Source organism: Myotis davidii, unplaced genomic scaffold (assembly GCF_000327345.1).
Source record: "Myotis davidii unplaced genomic scaffold, ASM32734v1 scaffold144, whole genome shotgun sequence".
Taxonomy (NCBI): domain Eukaryota; kingdom Metazoa; phylum Chordata; class Mammalia; order Chiroptera; family Vespertilionidae; genus Myotis; species Myotis davidii.
In genome coordinates, this window is record NW_006297066.1 from 318,404 (window position 1) to 334,055 (window position 15,652).

The window sequence follows — 15,652 nt, forward strand, 5'->3', positions numbered from 1 at the left end:
CCGGCAAGGCAGGCGGGGAACGTTGGTTTCCTCCATCACTGAAGCAAGCAAGCCTCATGTTAGTTTCAAGCCGCCTGGCTCCCGGCCACCATCTTGGCTGGCAGTTAATTTGCATATCTTGCTGATTAGCCAATGGGAAGTGTAGAGGATATACGCTAATTACCATGTTTTTCTTTTATTAGATAGGATATAAAAGCCCAGTGACCGAATAACCAGAACGACTGGAGTGACCAGTTGCTATGATGTGCACTGCAGTAGCCAATGGGCCCAATCTACCCCCCCAGACTCTTGCGGCCCCTCCCTCAAGTCATCCCCACCACTTCTATCCTGTTCCAAGGTGCCCAAGAGTTGCCCTGAGGCCTGGAGCCCCAGGGGGTAGGGGCTTGGTTCCTGGCTGTGCTCCTCCAGACCTCAAGAGCACCAAATTAAATGCTGCTGCCAAGAGGGAGGCCTGCCCAGGAAGTGGGAGGAATGCACAGCAAAGAGGGAGAGAACTGAGGTAAAGCCTGCCTGCAAGAACCCACACTAGGGGCAGTCATGCCTCCCAACCCCAACTCCAGCCCAGCCCTAAAGGCTGCCTGACACTACCATGAGGTGAGTGCTGAGAGGGCTGCCCGGGCGTGTGAGGGGAGCACACTGCGACCTCTACATGCCACCGCTGCTGCTCACTAACCTGTGCTCGCCGCTGCATGACTGCTCACCCGCGCTGCAGCCACCGCCTCCTCATGCTCATGCTCCCGCAGCAGCCACCAAAGCCTCCTGCTGTGCTGCACCCCTGGCCAGCTTTGCATACACCATTCTCACCCAACCCTGCCTCCACCTGTTTACAATGATTGGGACGAACAGAATAGGCTGGCCCCATGCACAAGCACATTTCCTCCTCCTGCAGCTGCCAGCTTCCTGGGTCCTCCACTCTGCGCTGATGGATAAGGCCGACCTGGGCAAACGTCTGGTGCTCTTGTGCAGAGTACGCCAGGAGGTGTAATTCTTGGAAACTCAGAGCCAAGTCTACAGGAGGGACCTTTGTGGAGGAAGCACACTACAAACCCCAGGAAGCACAGCACCTCCTGCGGCCCTAAAGCTCGCAGAGGAAATTGAGAGAGTGCATGAAAGAATGCACTACGCTGGTGCTCTGAGGGTGCCTGTGAAGTTCCTGGTCTTGGACTGGGTGGGACATACACCAACCACCTGTGGCCCCTCCCCCCAGCCACCCCGCCTCTGACCTTCCCCCACCCTAATTGGGGGCAGGGCTGGCTGGCCAACCTCCTCCAGCAGTCCCCTCCCCTGATCCATTTCACCATCAAGTGTGGGGCCAGGCAACCTCCCACGTCTCCTCCCTCGTGCCAGCCTGGCACAATGGCCCCCATTGGGGTGGCCCGACAGACTCCACCCATGTACAAATGTGCGCAGCAGGCCTCTAGTTGAGAAGTAAATTTGCATGTACTTATAAATTTTTTATGTATTTACTAGAGGCCCAGTGCACAAAATTCATGCACTTTGGGGGGTCGGGGCGGGGGGGCTTCCCTTAGCCCAGCCTGTGCCCTCTCTCAGTCCGGGAGCCCTCGGGGGATGTCCAACTGATGGTAGGTTGGCCAGCTGAGGAAGGGCTGCAGGAGGGCTCCAGAGTGTGTCCGGCCCATCTCGCTCAGTCCCAATCAGCCATACCCCAGGTGCAAGTTAACCTACCGGTTGGAGCATCTGCCCCCTGGTGGTCAGTGCATGTCATAGCTGTTGTTGACTGGCTGACTATCTGCCCCTGGTGGTCAGTGCATGTTATAGTGAATGTTTGAGTGGCCTTAGCATATTATTAGCATATTATGCTTTGATTGGTTGAATGGCTGACTAATCAACTGGACACTTAGCATATTAGGCTTTTCTAATATAGAATATGTCAAGTATAGCATGATACTTGACATATAAATACATTGTGAAATGAGAATCGCAATCATGTTAATTAACATATCACTCTTAAAGCAGCTCTAATGCTTTTCTTAGGTCAGAAACTTCTTCCCTGAAATTATACACCTGTAACTTTTTACAAAGGTTTTTTTTTTTTTTTAAATTATGGATAAAAAGAGTAAACATCAGGAATTTCCTCCCTATCTAATGTCTTGGTTTCTTACATCTTACTCATGCTCTAAGGCAAGTATATAAATAGTAGCTTTCTGGTTCTTTGTAAAGTCTAAATAATATAAATAAATTTCCCCTTTAAGACAGGTAAGAGAGGTAAGGATGGTTCCTGCTTCGTGCTGGTCTAAATTTATTAAGAGTTGTCAGTATTAAGTTTTCTTTTCTCTCTTTTTAAAAAAATATTTGGAAGTAGCCATATGGCATCCTGTTTTGTTTTATTTTTCATTCTCCAAATATCTATAGATTTTTTAATATTTTTATTTTTCAATTGTAGTTGATGTATTATATTAGTGCTTAGTTTCTTTGAAACACAAGATAGAAGGTGAACTGCGTGGGTACAGTAATGTTTATTAGAGTTAACAGTTAACTCTGAGAGACACAGTGAGACTGGCATAGTCAATTTCTTCTTCAGCATTTTGTGTATAAAACTATGTCCTGATTTTTCTGATATGTGTGTGATCCTAGAGCAACTACCCTCTATTAGTCTACCATTAGAAAAGAATTAATAAATTAATATACATTAAAATGACTTCAATGAAAAATGTTAGTCCTATTAAATTTTAAATAATGCAAAATACATTTAATTCTATTTAAAATTATAATCCATTCAAGATGATGAATTCTATAAATCTTCAATGTGAAGATATAATTTTCTATAATTATAATAATTTCTACATTACATAATCATCAACTTGTATCATCAATACTTTATATACCACAGAATGTCAAATAAGTACTCTGTAGGTAATTAGGTAATTATATAATAGACGCCTTTATTCTTAAGACTTACCTAGCCTTAGGCATTGTCGCATTAAACCTCCAGAAGACATGTTTTTTTCAGCTTCAATCTCACTAAAATTTAGAGAGCTGGCAAATACAAGTACATCAACCATAGCCATCAATCGGCTGAGGAAAGTTACTGCTGTCTCAGCTGACATGCCTTGTGTCACTTCAATGTTTTCCAGTTCCGTCTTTAAGAAAGAAGATTTAAGACATGTTAAAATTTAGAAGTATAATACATGTACATACATATTACAAGTGAAGAGTAGTTTAGTATATTTTGTAAACAAAATAAATTATAGATTGCAAATTATAATCTAATATATCATAAGAGCTGGTTATTGAATTTATTTAGTTACCTATGAATTGTCCTTGAATAAAGGAAAAGTCTATTTTTAAAATCAATGTTAGATTTAAATGTCATTATTTATAAAAACTACCTTCCAAACTGAAGATCATTTTGCAAAGGTATTTGGAAATAATAGCACATATATTTATACTACTTTTTAAAAATATTTCTTTCCTAAATTCCTCTCTCTTGTTTATATAAAAAAAATGTGTTACTTTTCCTTTCTGGTAAATGTATGATGACTACAAGGGAAAATATATGTCACTCTAGCTTGGCATCAAAATGAGACAACTGTCAAATTAGAATGTATAACAATTTCTTATCCATTTCAGAACAGAGTAAAACCACTAGGTATCTCAAATATACAGTAAAAATCTAAGGTAAAAATAATCAAGAAGATCATTACTCCTTCTACAAACACTGGTAATAAGAAGAATCAGTAGAAACTACACTTTCACTAAATATTGTCTATAATAAAGTGTAACTTCCTGCTTTCAAGGGAAATGTTACAAAGTATTCTGTTTCTTAAGATGAATAACTGGATTTTATAAGCAATAGCAACATTTCTTATTTTACTTTTCATTGTTTATCACATAACATTTTGGTTCATTATGACTAGGCCTCATTGACTAGGCCTCATTTTCTCAATGTCTCAAAGAGCAGGGTAAAGTAAGGAATGCTTTATAAATAAAAATATTACTCTTTAAATTTTCTGAAAATAGACATACTAGCCATATTGATTAAGTTTAGTTCTTCAAATGATAAATTAAACTACAAGGTAAGTATATATTATAGGTACATGCTCCAATTTATTGTTTCATTTTGACATTTCTTATATCCATCATTCCACTTAAACATATTCTTGCTCATATTAACATGGAAATGTCATCAGAAAATAATGATTTTTTTAAAGGCAACTTTTAAAAACTTCTTGTATACAAGATGGGTATTAAAAATGATAGGTGACTACTGCAAGTACTATATAACTTGATTCTAAATGGAGAATAAACAACCTTTCTTCCTTCCACTTAACAACAAAATAGTGGCAAAATCAGTCTTTCTAAAATGAGCTTGAAAACATTCAAAAATTTGTTTTTAATGTTGATTTACAACATTATGCCAATTTAGTATCTATGGATTAAAGAAATAATTGGATTTTCAAAATTTAAATTCTTTATTTCCTAGCACTTCATTGATATTCAGTATCATGTTATAGCATGTATTAAAAATCTGTGACCACAACACCAATAGATTACATAAAAAGCAAAGACTTTCATTTTACATAAAACTAGAGGCCCAGTGCACGGATCCGTGAACCAGTGGGGTCCCTCGGCCTGGACTGTTCCCTCTCGCAATCCGGGACCCCTCGGGGGATGTCAGACTGCCGGTTTCAGCCCAATCCCTGCAGGCCAGGCCGAGGACCCCACCGGTGCACGAATGCATGCCCCGGGCCTCTACCTCTAGTATGCATATAAAATCTTTGGCTAATCTCTTCCCGCCCTCCTCCCTCCCCTCTGAGATTCATCAGTCTATTCCATGTTTCCATGCCTGTGCGTTGAGCATCTGCACCCTGGTGGTCAGTACATGTCATAGCTACTGGTCAAAGGGTTGATATATATATATATATATATATATATCCCTTCTAAATCACAGTTATCAACATAATTTTATAATAGAATGGAAGATCTGGTCAATGCTTAGATGTTTTAAACATTCAAAATAATTTTTCAAGATATTAAAATTTTATTTTGTATTTACTGATTTTTTGAGAAACATCAATTTGTTGTTCCAATTATTTATGCATTCATTGGTTGATTCTTTTTTAAAAAAATATTTTTATTGATTTCAGAGAGGACGGGAGAGGGGAAGAGAGAAATATCAATGATGAGAGAGAATCACTGATCAGCTGCCTCTTCTTGTACACCCCCTACCAGGGATCGAGCCTGCAACCCAGCCATGTGCCCTTGATCGAAATCGAACCTAGGACCCTCCAGTCCACAGGCTGATGCTCTATCCACTGAGACAAACCAGCTAGGGCTCACTGGCTGATTCTTGCATGTGTCCTGAACAGGGATTGAACCCAAAACCTTGGTGTATTGGAACAAAGCTCTAACCAACTGAGCAACCTAGCCAGGGCCCAAGATATTAGAATTTTAGGATATCTATAGATATGTTCTCAAATAAGTTCATCATCATTCTTAATTTCTGAAATTATTAGAAGTCTAACTCACTTTGTTAGTCAATATCATAGTTTTGAATCTTTTGGGGTCTATAAGACTTAACCTTCAAAATATGCTTTCATTTTTACATTTTTATTTTTTGTTAATCCTCACCCAAGGATATTTTTCCATTAATTTTTAGAGAATGGAAGGAAGGGAGAGAGTTGGAGAAACAATAATGTGAGAGGGACACATTGATTGGTTGCTTCCCACAAGCACCCCGACCTGAGGCCCAGGATTGAACCTGCAACCGAGGCACGTGCCCTTGACTGGAATCAAACCTGAGACACTTCAGTACACTTCAGCTGATGCTCCATTCACTGAGCCAAACTGCTAGGGCTTTCATTTTTAAATGAGTGAATTATAAATAGAAATTGTAAACAAAATTATTAACTTCCATATAATTTGCCAAATTGTATCTTTGACTAAACACATTTTTAAATAAAAAGTACTCATTTTAACACAAACCGTAACTTAAAAGGGAGTTCTTATTACATTACACATAAAAATAATTTACAATTTTAATGAAATGTTATATAAAAATCATATCAGGTTTAAAAATAAAGAGTATTCACATATGACTACTATTAATCTTAAAATAATACATTCCATCAAATTTCCTTTCATTGGAACCATCTAACATCTGATTGTACATATGACTGAAACATTGTTTTCATTACATTACGATACTATATTGTATAATAAAATAGTAATTCATCAATAAACTAAGAATATTCAGTGAATTTTTTAAATATGCTGAAGGCATGCCTAATGTTAAAATGGTATGGAAACTCAAAATATAACCAAGTCAAAAAATTCATAAATAAGTAAAAATAAAATTTAAAACGAAACACCTGAAAATTACTGAAGTTAATACTAACCTTAGAACCCTGGACATGCATTAGACAAAACAGACAACAGACCAAAAAAGTACAAGAAAAGAAAATTATTAAAATTAAATAAAAGTACAATATAAAATTGAAACACTAAATAATATATTTAAGAATTATATTTGAGTATTGTATTAAAAGCAAAAATATCAGAAGAGGTATTCATTTTATAAATTATAATGATTGAAATCAAATATTTAGATTTGTTTATTTTTTTCATTAGAATAACTCTGCCCAAATAACATGTATATAAACATAAGTTATGTATTAGAAATTATGCATATCCTATTTTGTAAATTAAGTATCTTTTTCTAGCAGATGGCTAAAGAAATATTTACTAAGTAAACTAGAATAATGTTTCTGTAAAAGCCAGTATTTGTTTAGGCAGAAATGACTTAGGAAAATAAACTATTTATACCATACTTCTAGAATTTTTCTTTAAAAATTATGTTATAATTTGGAGCCCTGCCTATACATCAAATCCCCCAGAAGTTAATAAAGGTAAAATATTTGAGTGTTTATAACTTAAAGACCACTTTCCCTTGCTAGAAAAGAATTTATTGATATACCTGGTACTAATTAGAGTCTGCATATGAACTAACCTAAATACATATATATTTTAGTCAGTTTCAGAATTTTGTAAGAATTATTTTTAATATATTGAAAATTTTGGATAGAATTGTTTACAGTAAAAGTCATCAATGGTTCCTATTCTCTGATCAAATATATGTGAGCATAAATTTCAAAACACACTATTTAAGTGGTACATGGTATAGGAAAACATACAAAATCTTCCTGACAATACTAAAGTATAATCAGTGTTATGAGATAAAACAAAAAATAATTTTAAATCTATTAACTAAATATTCTGATAATGGTAAAAAAAACATTACCAATAGTAAGATTTTGTCATCATTTTTAAAGAGAAAAAGTTGTTCTTCTTTCTTATGACTTTGAAACTATTAGGAAAGCCAGAAATATCAGTCTCAATTATTTTTCTATAACAGAGAAAATAAACCGTAGATGACACTGAATTAAGTTCTATGCATTCAGTGTTATGGATGACTGACCAAAATGGTCAATCTGAAATCACAAAGTCATTTTGCAATTTGTAGATGATACATGTTCCTTGCTTTTCTTCATTTTTTCCTATTTCTTGCTTTCAGTTATGACAAACTTGCACAATTTGTAGAAAATATTAGTAAAAAGAGTTTGATTCAAATAGCTAATCATGAAAACATTAACTCCAAAAAAATCAGCAAAAATAATGTTCCTTTCTGAAAACAAAGATTGGTTGAAATACATACTAAGAGGTCTAAAGTTAAAACAATAGGTCCTAATTAAAGACTTGAAATTATTTTTGTAATTTATTTTCTATGCCACATATGATTTTAAATGATATAGGCAAAATTGAAATTCCAATAAACTCCTATTCTTCCACGGATATTAAGCTCAAGGTGTTCACTATGATATAAATATTCTATCACTATACTCTTTTTTCCTTGAAGTTTTCATTAAGATAATTTCTTATAAGAAAGATGAATATAAACAGCTCAAATTTTCGTACATGACGATACTGCAACTGCAATACACAAATGTTATCCTTAGTATGGATTGTTGTATTCATATAAGGTCCCAGGGCAGAAAATAGACAAGCACTATGCCAATCTTATGGAAACAACAGGCAAAAAAATTATATCGGTTTAGTATTTTGCCATCAAAACTCATAATAACTAAAACTGTCTCAAATATCCTCTTTCAAACTTCAGAATTTTAAGTATGACAGCTTTAGTTTATAAATGAGGAGATTATTCTATTATGATAAAATTCTGAATAGTTCCAAAAGGAACTAAATGAAGGAAACATTCAATAAGAGCTTCTCTAGAGCACTTAACATACATATATATATATATATATATAACAATTTTCAACAAACTCCCTATGGGATCAGTAAAATGAACACCTTTCAATAAATGACGAAGTTGCAGTTAAGGTCATATCCAGGAAGTGGTAGAACCCAAGTTTATCTTATGTTAAAACTCATATACCTTATATTAAACCATAACGTCAAAAGATCATGTCTGAGTCTTACTGATAACAGGAAACAAGTTTGTTTTTTATAATAAGAAGTAAATTATATGGGAAAGACATATTCTTGTGCTGAGCTTTGAGTCATTTTTAAAAATAGATAACTATGCAGAATACTTAGCATTCTAATTACACTCTCCTAATTAAATACAATCTCAACATTAGACATGTCAAATGCTAAAGAAAAGTAGCATGGCTGAGAAAAGTTACATCTCTCCTAGTAGAATATAATGCCTGTAATATTCTGAAAATTGCTTTTAAAAAATAACCTGTAATAAATGGTAAGCTCTATTAAAATTTCACACTAAATTTGTAATAAGTAATAAATTTCACACCAAAACATTTATTATGATATTTGTATTTACCTGAAGAAATGATGCAAACTATAACCCACAAGTCAAATCTGCCCCACTGGCTGTTTTTATAAATAAAGTTATATTGAGACACACATATATCCAAATCCTTTATGTAACTGTCTGTGGCTGCAAAAGAATAGTTGAGTACATGGGACAGAGACCGTACAGCCCACAAAACTGAAAATATTTACTATCTGATCCATATAGAAAAAGTTTGCGAACCACTGCCATATCATCATTTCTCATAACTTTTCATTATATGCATATCCCCACATAGAATGCATGAATATTTTTTAAAAACTCCACAAACCTAGACAAAGTTATCAGATCACTCAAGCATTAGTTTCAAATATTTCTTATTTCTGTTTTAAAATTCTAATGGCATCTATATGACAATGTTTCTCTTTGGTAATCTGATGTTGTCAATGATTCCTTTTTCACTTATTCCTTCCAAATATGTCCCTTGGCTTTTTACATTTTAAAACTAAGTTAAAAAGCTCCATATTTTGGTTCTAACTCCTTCTTTATTCAATCTCCTCCTTTCTAACTTTCCCCCTCTATTACATTACAATTTTTAGCAAGAATATTATATAGTCAAGGAAGAGAAAACAATAGTCAGCAGTCAGCACCAAATACCGTTCCACTAGTATCAAGTGGGAGAAATGGTTCTAGCTGTTTCTTTTAAGTGACACAATTTATTCAAAGAACATAAAATTAGTATATAATTAGGCATAGGTAAAATCAGTTAATAAATCAAAATAACAAAAATATAGAGAGACAAAGAAGAAAAGTTTCTACTAATGAATGGATTTCCAAGTCTTTTGAAAACCGTTTAGGCTTTAAGTAATTTCAAATTCAAACTATACTAGTCAAAATTGCACAGGTAATATTTTTGAAAATCAAACCTCAAAATGTCAGTATCTTTACTATACATTCATTATAAAATAAAAATAAGCAAATTTGGGTAGTGAAATATTATAATATTTATCAGTAACATACTTCATTAATTTAATATTTCCCTATCTTGATAGAGATCTTTTAGCTTTAAAATCTGGAAGGGTATTTAGTAATGTGAATATATGAAACCTATGAAAATTTTAGCACCAACTGTTAACTTTATATAAAGCCAATTTTTTGTTCTGCAGAAACTTTAAAATGATATATTTAAAAATGAATTTCAATACAAACTTCTAAAATTTCTTGACAATAAATGATAATTTACAAGACATAAAACAAAATTTATATGATGAAAATGCCAGAAGGAAAACATTGATTTATTCAGTTTTTAGGATATAAAAGACAAGAGAAAAACAATTCTCCCTGCCTCAGTATTATAATGCTTTTTTAAAATCATACACAATTGTCAATTTACTGGTATTTGATATGTATCTCCAGAGAGAATCAGATTAAAAGAAGGGATAGTATATTAATCTCACAGGATACCTGCACTCAACAATTTTTTTTTTCCTGGCTCTATTTCCTTGGTTAGCTACTAATTCCATTGAAGTCCTAATGATGATATGTTCTGCTGCATACCTGCCTGAACTAGCCTGCATGTTTTCTAGACTTCTTGAATAAATTCATGGATGAAATTGAAGTATATGTACCTGTGAGAGAATGGGGATTTGAAAGTACAATCTTTTGCTGCTAATATTAAGTTTCAAGGTTTCTTTGGGAGTGGTAGTAATGACAACAGTGTAGTGAGCAAAAGAGTCATGTAGAAAAAGTGTGTTAATGATGAAATAAAACCAGAGATCAATTTAGAAACACTGCCTTAGCAAGTAAAAGGCATCTTAAAAAAAAAAAGAAAGTAAATCACCCTCTTTTTAAAAAATTTCTTTATTGATTTGAGGCGGGGGGGAGACATATATATATATAGAAAGAGAAATAATGATTTCTTGTTCCACTTATTTACAACTGCATTGGTCGATACTTGTATGGGCCCTGACCAGGGATCAAACCCACAACCTTGATGTACAGGGGATGATGCTCTAATCAACCGAGATACCTGGCCAGGGCTAGTAAAAGACATCTTAACAAAACAGGTCTCTCTTTGGGAAAAAGTATACTTCTTGGGCTTAGTTTCCAATATGGCAGCAAGAACACAGGTAATATGGGAAGCATAGTTCTCTATTCTTTCTCATTTCAGTACATAGCTATGGTGTCATGATTTTTTTATATGGATCAGAGATATTTTTTAAAGTGATAACTAAAATATAAAGTTAGCACTTACCTACTATGTTATATATAACATAATTAACACTGATTGACTTTCAACCTTATTATATTAATACATTCCAATGTTTTATATAGAGACAAAACTATTTTTTTAATAAACGTTGAACCAGCAAATAAAGTCAGATAAAAATGCTATTAAAGGCCATGTGAGTAACATAAAGATTTCTGAGGATTTCAATGATTGTGAAATTTTTAAGATAGTATAAAAATAGCATGTTTTGTAATTTTTCTATCTAGGTGCCTAAGTTTTAAATAAGAAACACTCTTAGAAATCATTAATTTGGTTCTCTTTGAAACAAATTCAAATCTCAGATAGCAGGAAGATAAACATCATAGATAGAATAATATTAAGTTTAGAAATAATATGTCAAATAAATTACATGAGATTGCATTTATAATGATGATTTTTTTCTAAATTTATATTCATGACTAAGTATATACTTTTATTTAGAACATCAAGATTTACAGGACAAAGTTTTTAACAGTGTATTATATTATATTTGAAGGGATAAACAACATACACAAAATAAAGTTAATAATTTCTAGTTATGACTATTTCTAAGAAGTATTTATTTTAATCACCAGAGAAATATTTTCATAAATGCACATAGCTGGAACCCAAAATTGACAAATAAACATTAATATGAATGGATAAATATAACTTCATATAGTTAAAAGTTCCCTTAGATGAACATGTTTTGTTAAAATCCATCTATAAACTTAGAGCCTAAGTTTTGGGATACCTTTTTTTATGAGTCCCGGGCCTTATAAACCTGTGTACAGTATGGAACACCACTAAGGTGCTCTAGACAATATAACCACTAGATGGAGGCAAAGTACTTACACTTGGTGATGTAGCAGCAGAGAGCAAAGGTAAAATTCCTCCACAAGCAATGATGATGTTGTCTACCATTTGGGAAATGAGGTGAATTGTGTTATGTACAAAAATAATGTTTTCATTGCTATTGACAAAATCCATTACAGACTTTGTGGAATGGCTAAAATAGCAGAAAAACAAAATGCAAATTAACAATTCCTTGGCTTAATAAGAAATGCAGACAGTTTATAATAACATTTTTAAGTGACAAATAATGAAGAGCTAGGCAATATAAAATGGAGTTCTCAGAAAATAATATAATTTAAAATTGAGATTTTATATTACCAAAAATTTAGCACCTTTACACGGTTATTATGTGTGTGTATTAATCTAGCATTTTGTTTCCCAAGAAATATATTCAAAAGTATATGACTATCTCAATGAATTTGGGTGAAAATATTTATTTTTGCCAAAGTTATTCATTTTGTATTAAAAGGCAGAACAACTGGCTAGTTAACAATGTTATGCTACCTTTTATGCAGTTTCAATTCGTTGCATCACCAGACTCCAGCCCCCTACCTCTGACCAGCCATACTGAAAACATATATTGCTAATCTCAGAAGTGATGTAGTAGGAGAATATAAATAAATCAGCAAAAATTCAAGGACTTACTGAATAAAAAGAGAAAAGACCTCAAAGGTTGGCAGTAGAGCTTCCCCATACAAAACATGCAATGTAGATATTCAGAGAAATACACTGCTTTAGTTTGGCGATAGTCAAGAATATGAACTATATTCTAATGGGGGAAAGGAAGAAACTACTTCACGATCAAATTTAAGTCAATGATTCTCAACTTTTAGAACTGAACAATATCATCTATAATAATAAAAGTGTAATATGCCAATTAAACTGGACATCCTTCTGGACAACCTTCCGAATGAAGCCAGGGTTGTGAGGGAAGCCAGGGTCCCGGGTGCCAGAGGGAAGCTGATGCCAGCAGCCGGGGAAAGGAAGGCCTACTCTTGCACGAATTTCGTGCATCGGGCCTCTAGTATATTATATCTTAGATCTCAAGATGTTTCCCCCTGTCCTAAATATAAGTTCTGTCTTTAAAATTTTTTTAATTTTATAGAATTCTGTTTCGGAAATTTTTTGAGAGCCCTTGAGAGGAAACAAAGATACACAATATGTTAAAGGAAAGAAAACTGACTATCACTCACTTAGAAGTCACTAATACTATAATTAGAAAATCACATAATTTTCATACATTGATATTCATGTTAACCTTAATGTCTTTCATAGTATTCTAGGTTCCTTCTTTATCATCTGTAGGTAATTTAGCATGTAACAACACTAGCAATGAAAATACCTTTGTTTCTATACATCAGCAGACTAAGGAAAAACTAATAAAATAACATCAGAAGTAAAATATTATGTGGCAGACCTGATTATTTCCATATTCCTTTTCCATAATAAGACAATCAAGATTTTGTTCTATTATTGAACTAGATCGGGTATAGGAAAGGTTGGCCTCACCCCAGCTACTAGGTTACTGACCAATATTGCTCTGTATAGATCAGTCATAATTCCACTAGAGGCTCGGTGCATGAAATTCTTGCACTGGGGGGTCCCCCAGCGTGGCCTGCACCCTCTTGCAGTCTGGAACCCCTTGGGGGAAGTCCACCTAAGCCAGCAGTCAGACATCCCTCTCATAGTCTGGGGCTCTAGCAGTCTGGGACCCCTCGTTCCTTATTGCCTGCCTGCAGTGGAGGCCGGACAGGCTCCACCACTACTGCTGTGCTTGCCAGCCATGAGCCAGGCTTCTGGCTGAGCAGCACTATCCCTGAGCGCTGGTCATTCCACTGTTTGGTTGATTTGCATATTAGGGTTTTATTATATAGGATTCCCTTTTGCTGGTGATTATCTTTGAGAAGAGCCTATAATCCTGCTAGCATGTGAGATATAAGGGGGAAATTTCTTGAGTGGCTTCAATTAAAACAAAACATAAAAGAAGAAAGAAAGAAAGAAAGAAAGAAAGAAAGAAAGAAAGAAAGAAAGAAAGAAAGGAAGGAAGAAAGGAATGAAGGAAGGAAGGAAGGAAGGAAAGCCTATAATCTAGCATGTGAGATATAAGGGGGAAATTTCTTGAGTGGCTTCAATTAAAACAAAACATAAAAGAAAGAAAGAAAGAAAGAAAGAAAGAAAGAAAGAAAGAAAGAAAGAAAGAAAGAAAGAAAGCAAAGAAGAGAAGAGAAGAGGAGAAAGAGGAGAAAAAAGGAAAGAAATGAAGAGGAATGGAGAAGGAAAAAAGGAAGAGGAGGAATGAAGGATATGAAGGAGGAAGAAGACGAGTCCTCCATACCATCTAGTTTGAGCACGTTTCCTACACTGATTCAATCCTGGGAGCTGAAGCAACCACCTTGAATCTTAGAAGAAAAATCAGGAGAAGCAGAGGAGCCCTATTTGAGTCTTTAGAATACTGTGCCACTGATACTTGTGATAGTGGCCTAATCTGCTACAGAGTACCATCAATTTCCTAATTTATATGCTTGCATATATAAATGATACACTCTCATAATCAATTTGTTGTACACTTGCTATTAAAAATTAAATCAAAAGTGAGGAAAGGAAATGATTTAGTTTATGCACACTTGGTTTTCATTAAGTGATTATATTTGAACTGATATAGTCTCTAAAAATAGGTATCATAAAATTATTTAAAATTTTATTTTAACAATGCATATATCATAAGCTCATTAACAAGAATACATTTAGTATGTGGTATTAATTTTAAGAGTAAAAGATAAAAAGGTAGACATTTCTTAAATGAAAGTAGTTTTATTTCTAGAAAAAAAATATTTCTACCTTCTCCAAACATGTACATCTGTTTCTAAAGCAAATAGTAAATCGGTGAGAAGTCGTTGGTGCATTGGAGACCACTTAAACTCAGGAATACGAAACATTGTAGTGCGTGGACCTGGGCTGAACTGACGCCGCTGTTCCTCAGTCATTGGCATTCCTCGAAATCCTAAATCAACTCGGAGATCTCTGTCCTGTTGTGTAAGAGACCGACCCTGAACAGCCTAGAGAAATAAAAGGTGAACATTTGTAGACTGCAAAAGAAATTCTTGATTTCAAAATGAAAACAATAAGTATAGTAAAGTAAGTGTGTGAGTAAAGCTTTTGCTTATGACTTAAGTAGGCTAGTGTGTGTGTATGTATATATATATTTCACCTGGTAATTCCCTGATCAGGAACCTTTTAGAGCTGAGGGCTACTACTACTATTTTTATTTTGCAGTTTCACAAACTAAGGAAAAAATCAAATGCCTAAGTTTAATAACAATGTTCATACTTAAAACCAGACCCTCTTTACCCCTGATTTTGGAGGCTTTACAGTTGCCTATATTTCTTCCTTATGAAAAGTGAAGTATACTGGATATATGTCATCAACTAATTGTAGTTAAAAACACAAGATTAAAAAAAATATTAATTGAACAGATTCAAGTTAACTTCAAGTCTATTTTGCTCATAATACTTCAATTTAGAAAAAGCAAATGCATTTGATAAAATGAAAAACCAGAAAATGCCTATGCACTCTGAATGAAAACCAGACAAACCTAATGATTATTATGTTCAATAAACAATGCATCATGCTGTCCTTTATTTTAAATCTCTACCTAATTCAATATTCCCATACCCTGACAATTATCACTGTAGTAAAACTGCCACAAAAGTGGGAATTGGTAGTTAACAGAGACAAAAATAAAAATACTTTTCCCCCAC

At 34.2% G+C, this 15,652-nt stretch overlaps 1 protein-coding gene across 1 annotated transcript in view; it reads right to left on the reverse strand.

Moving 5' to 3' along the window:
- The window catches only part of NBEA (neurobeachin), a gene marked incomplete at its 3' end in the record, with an annotated part of 537,034 nt that overhangs the window by 242,747 nt on the left and 278,635 nt on the right, over positions 1-15,652 (reverse strand). Inside the window, exons 23-26 of the mRNA XM_015569799.1 lie at positions 14,733-14,950; positions 11,895-12,048; positions 6,360-6,368; positions 2,921-3,101 (exon numbers count right to left, since the gene is read on the reverse strand). Coding sequence (XP_015425285.1) covers positions 2,921-3,101; positions 6,360-6,368; positions 11,895-12,048; positions 14,733-14,950 — 562 coding nt within the window. The remainder of the gene's footprint in view (positions 1-2,920; positions 3,102-6,359; positions 6,369-11,894; positions 12,049-14,732; positions 14,951-15,652) is intronic.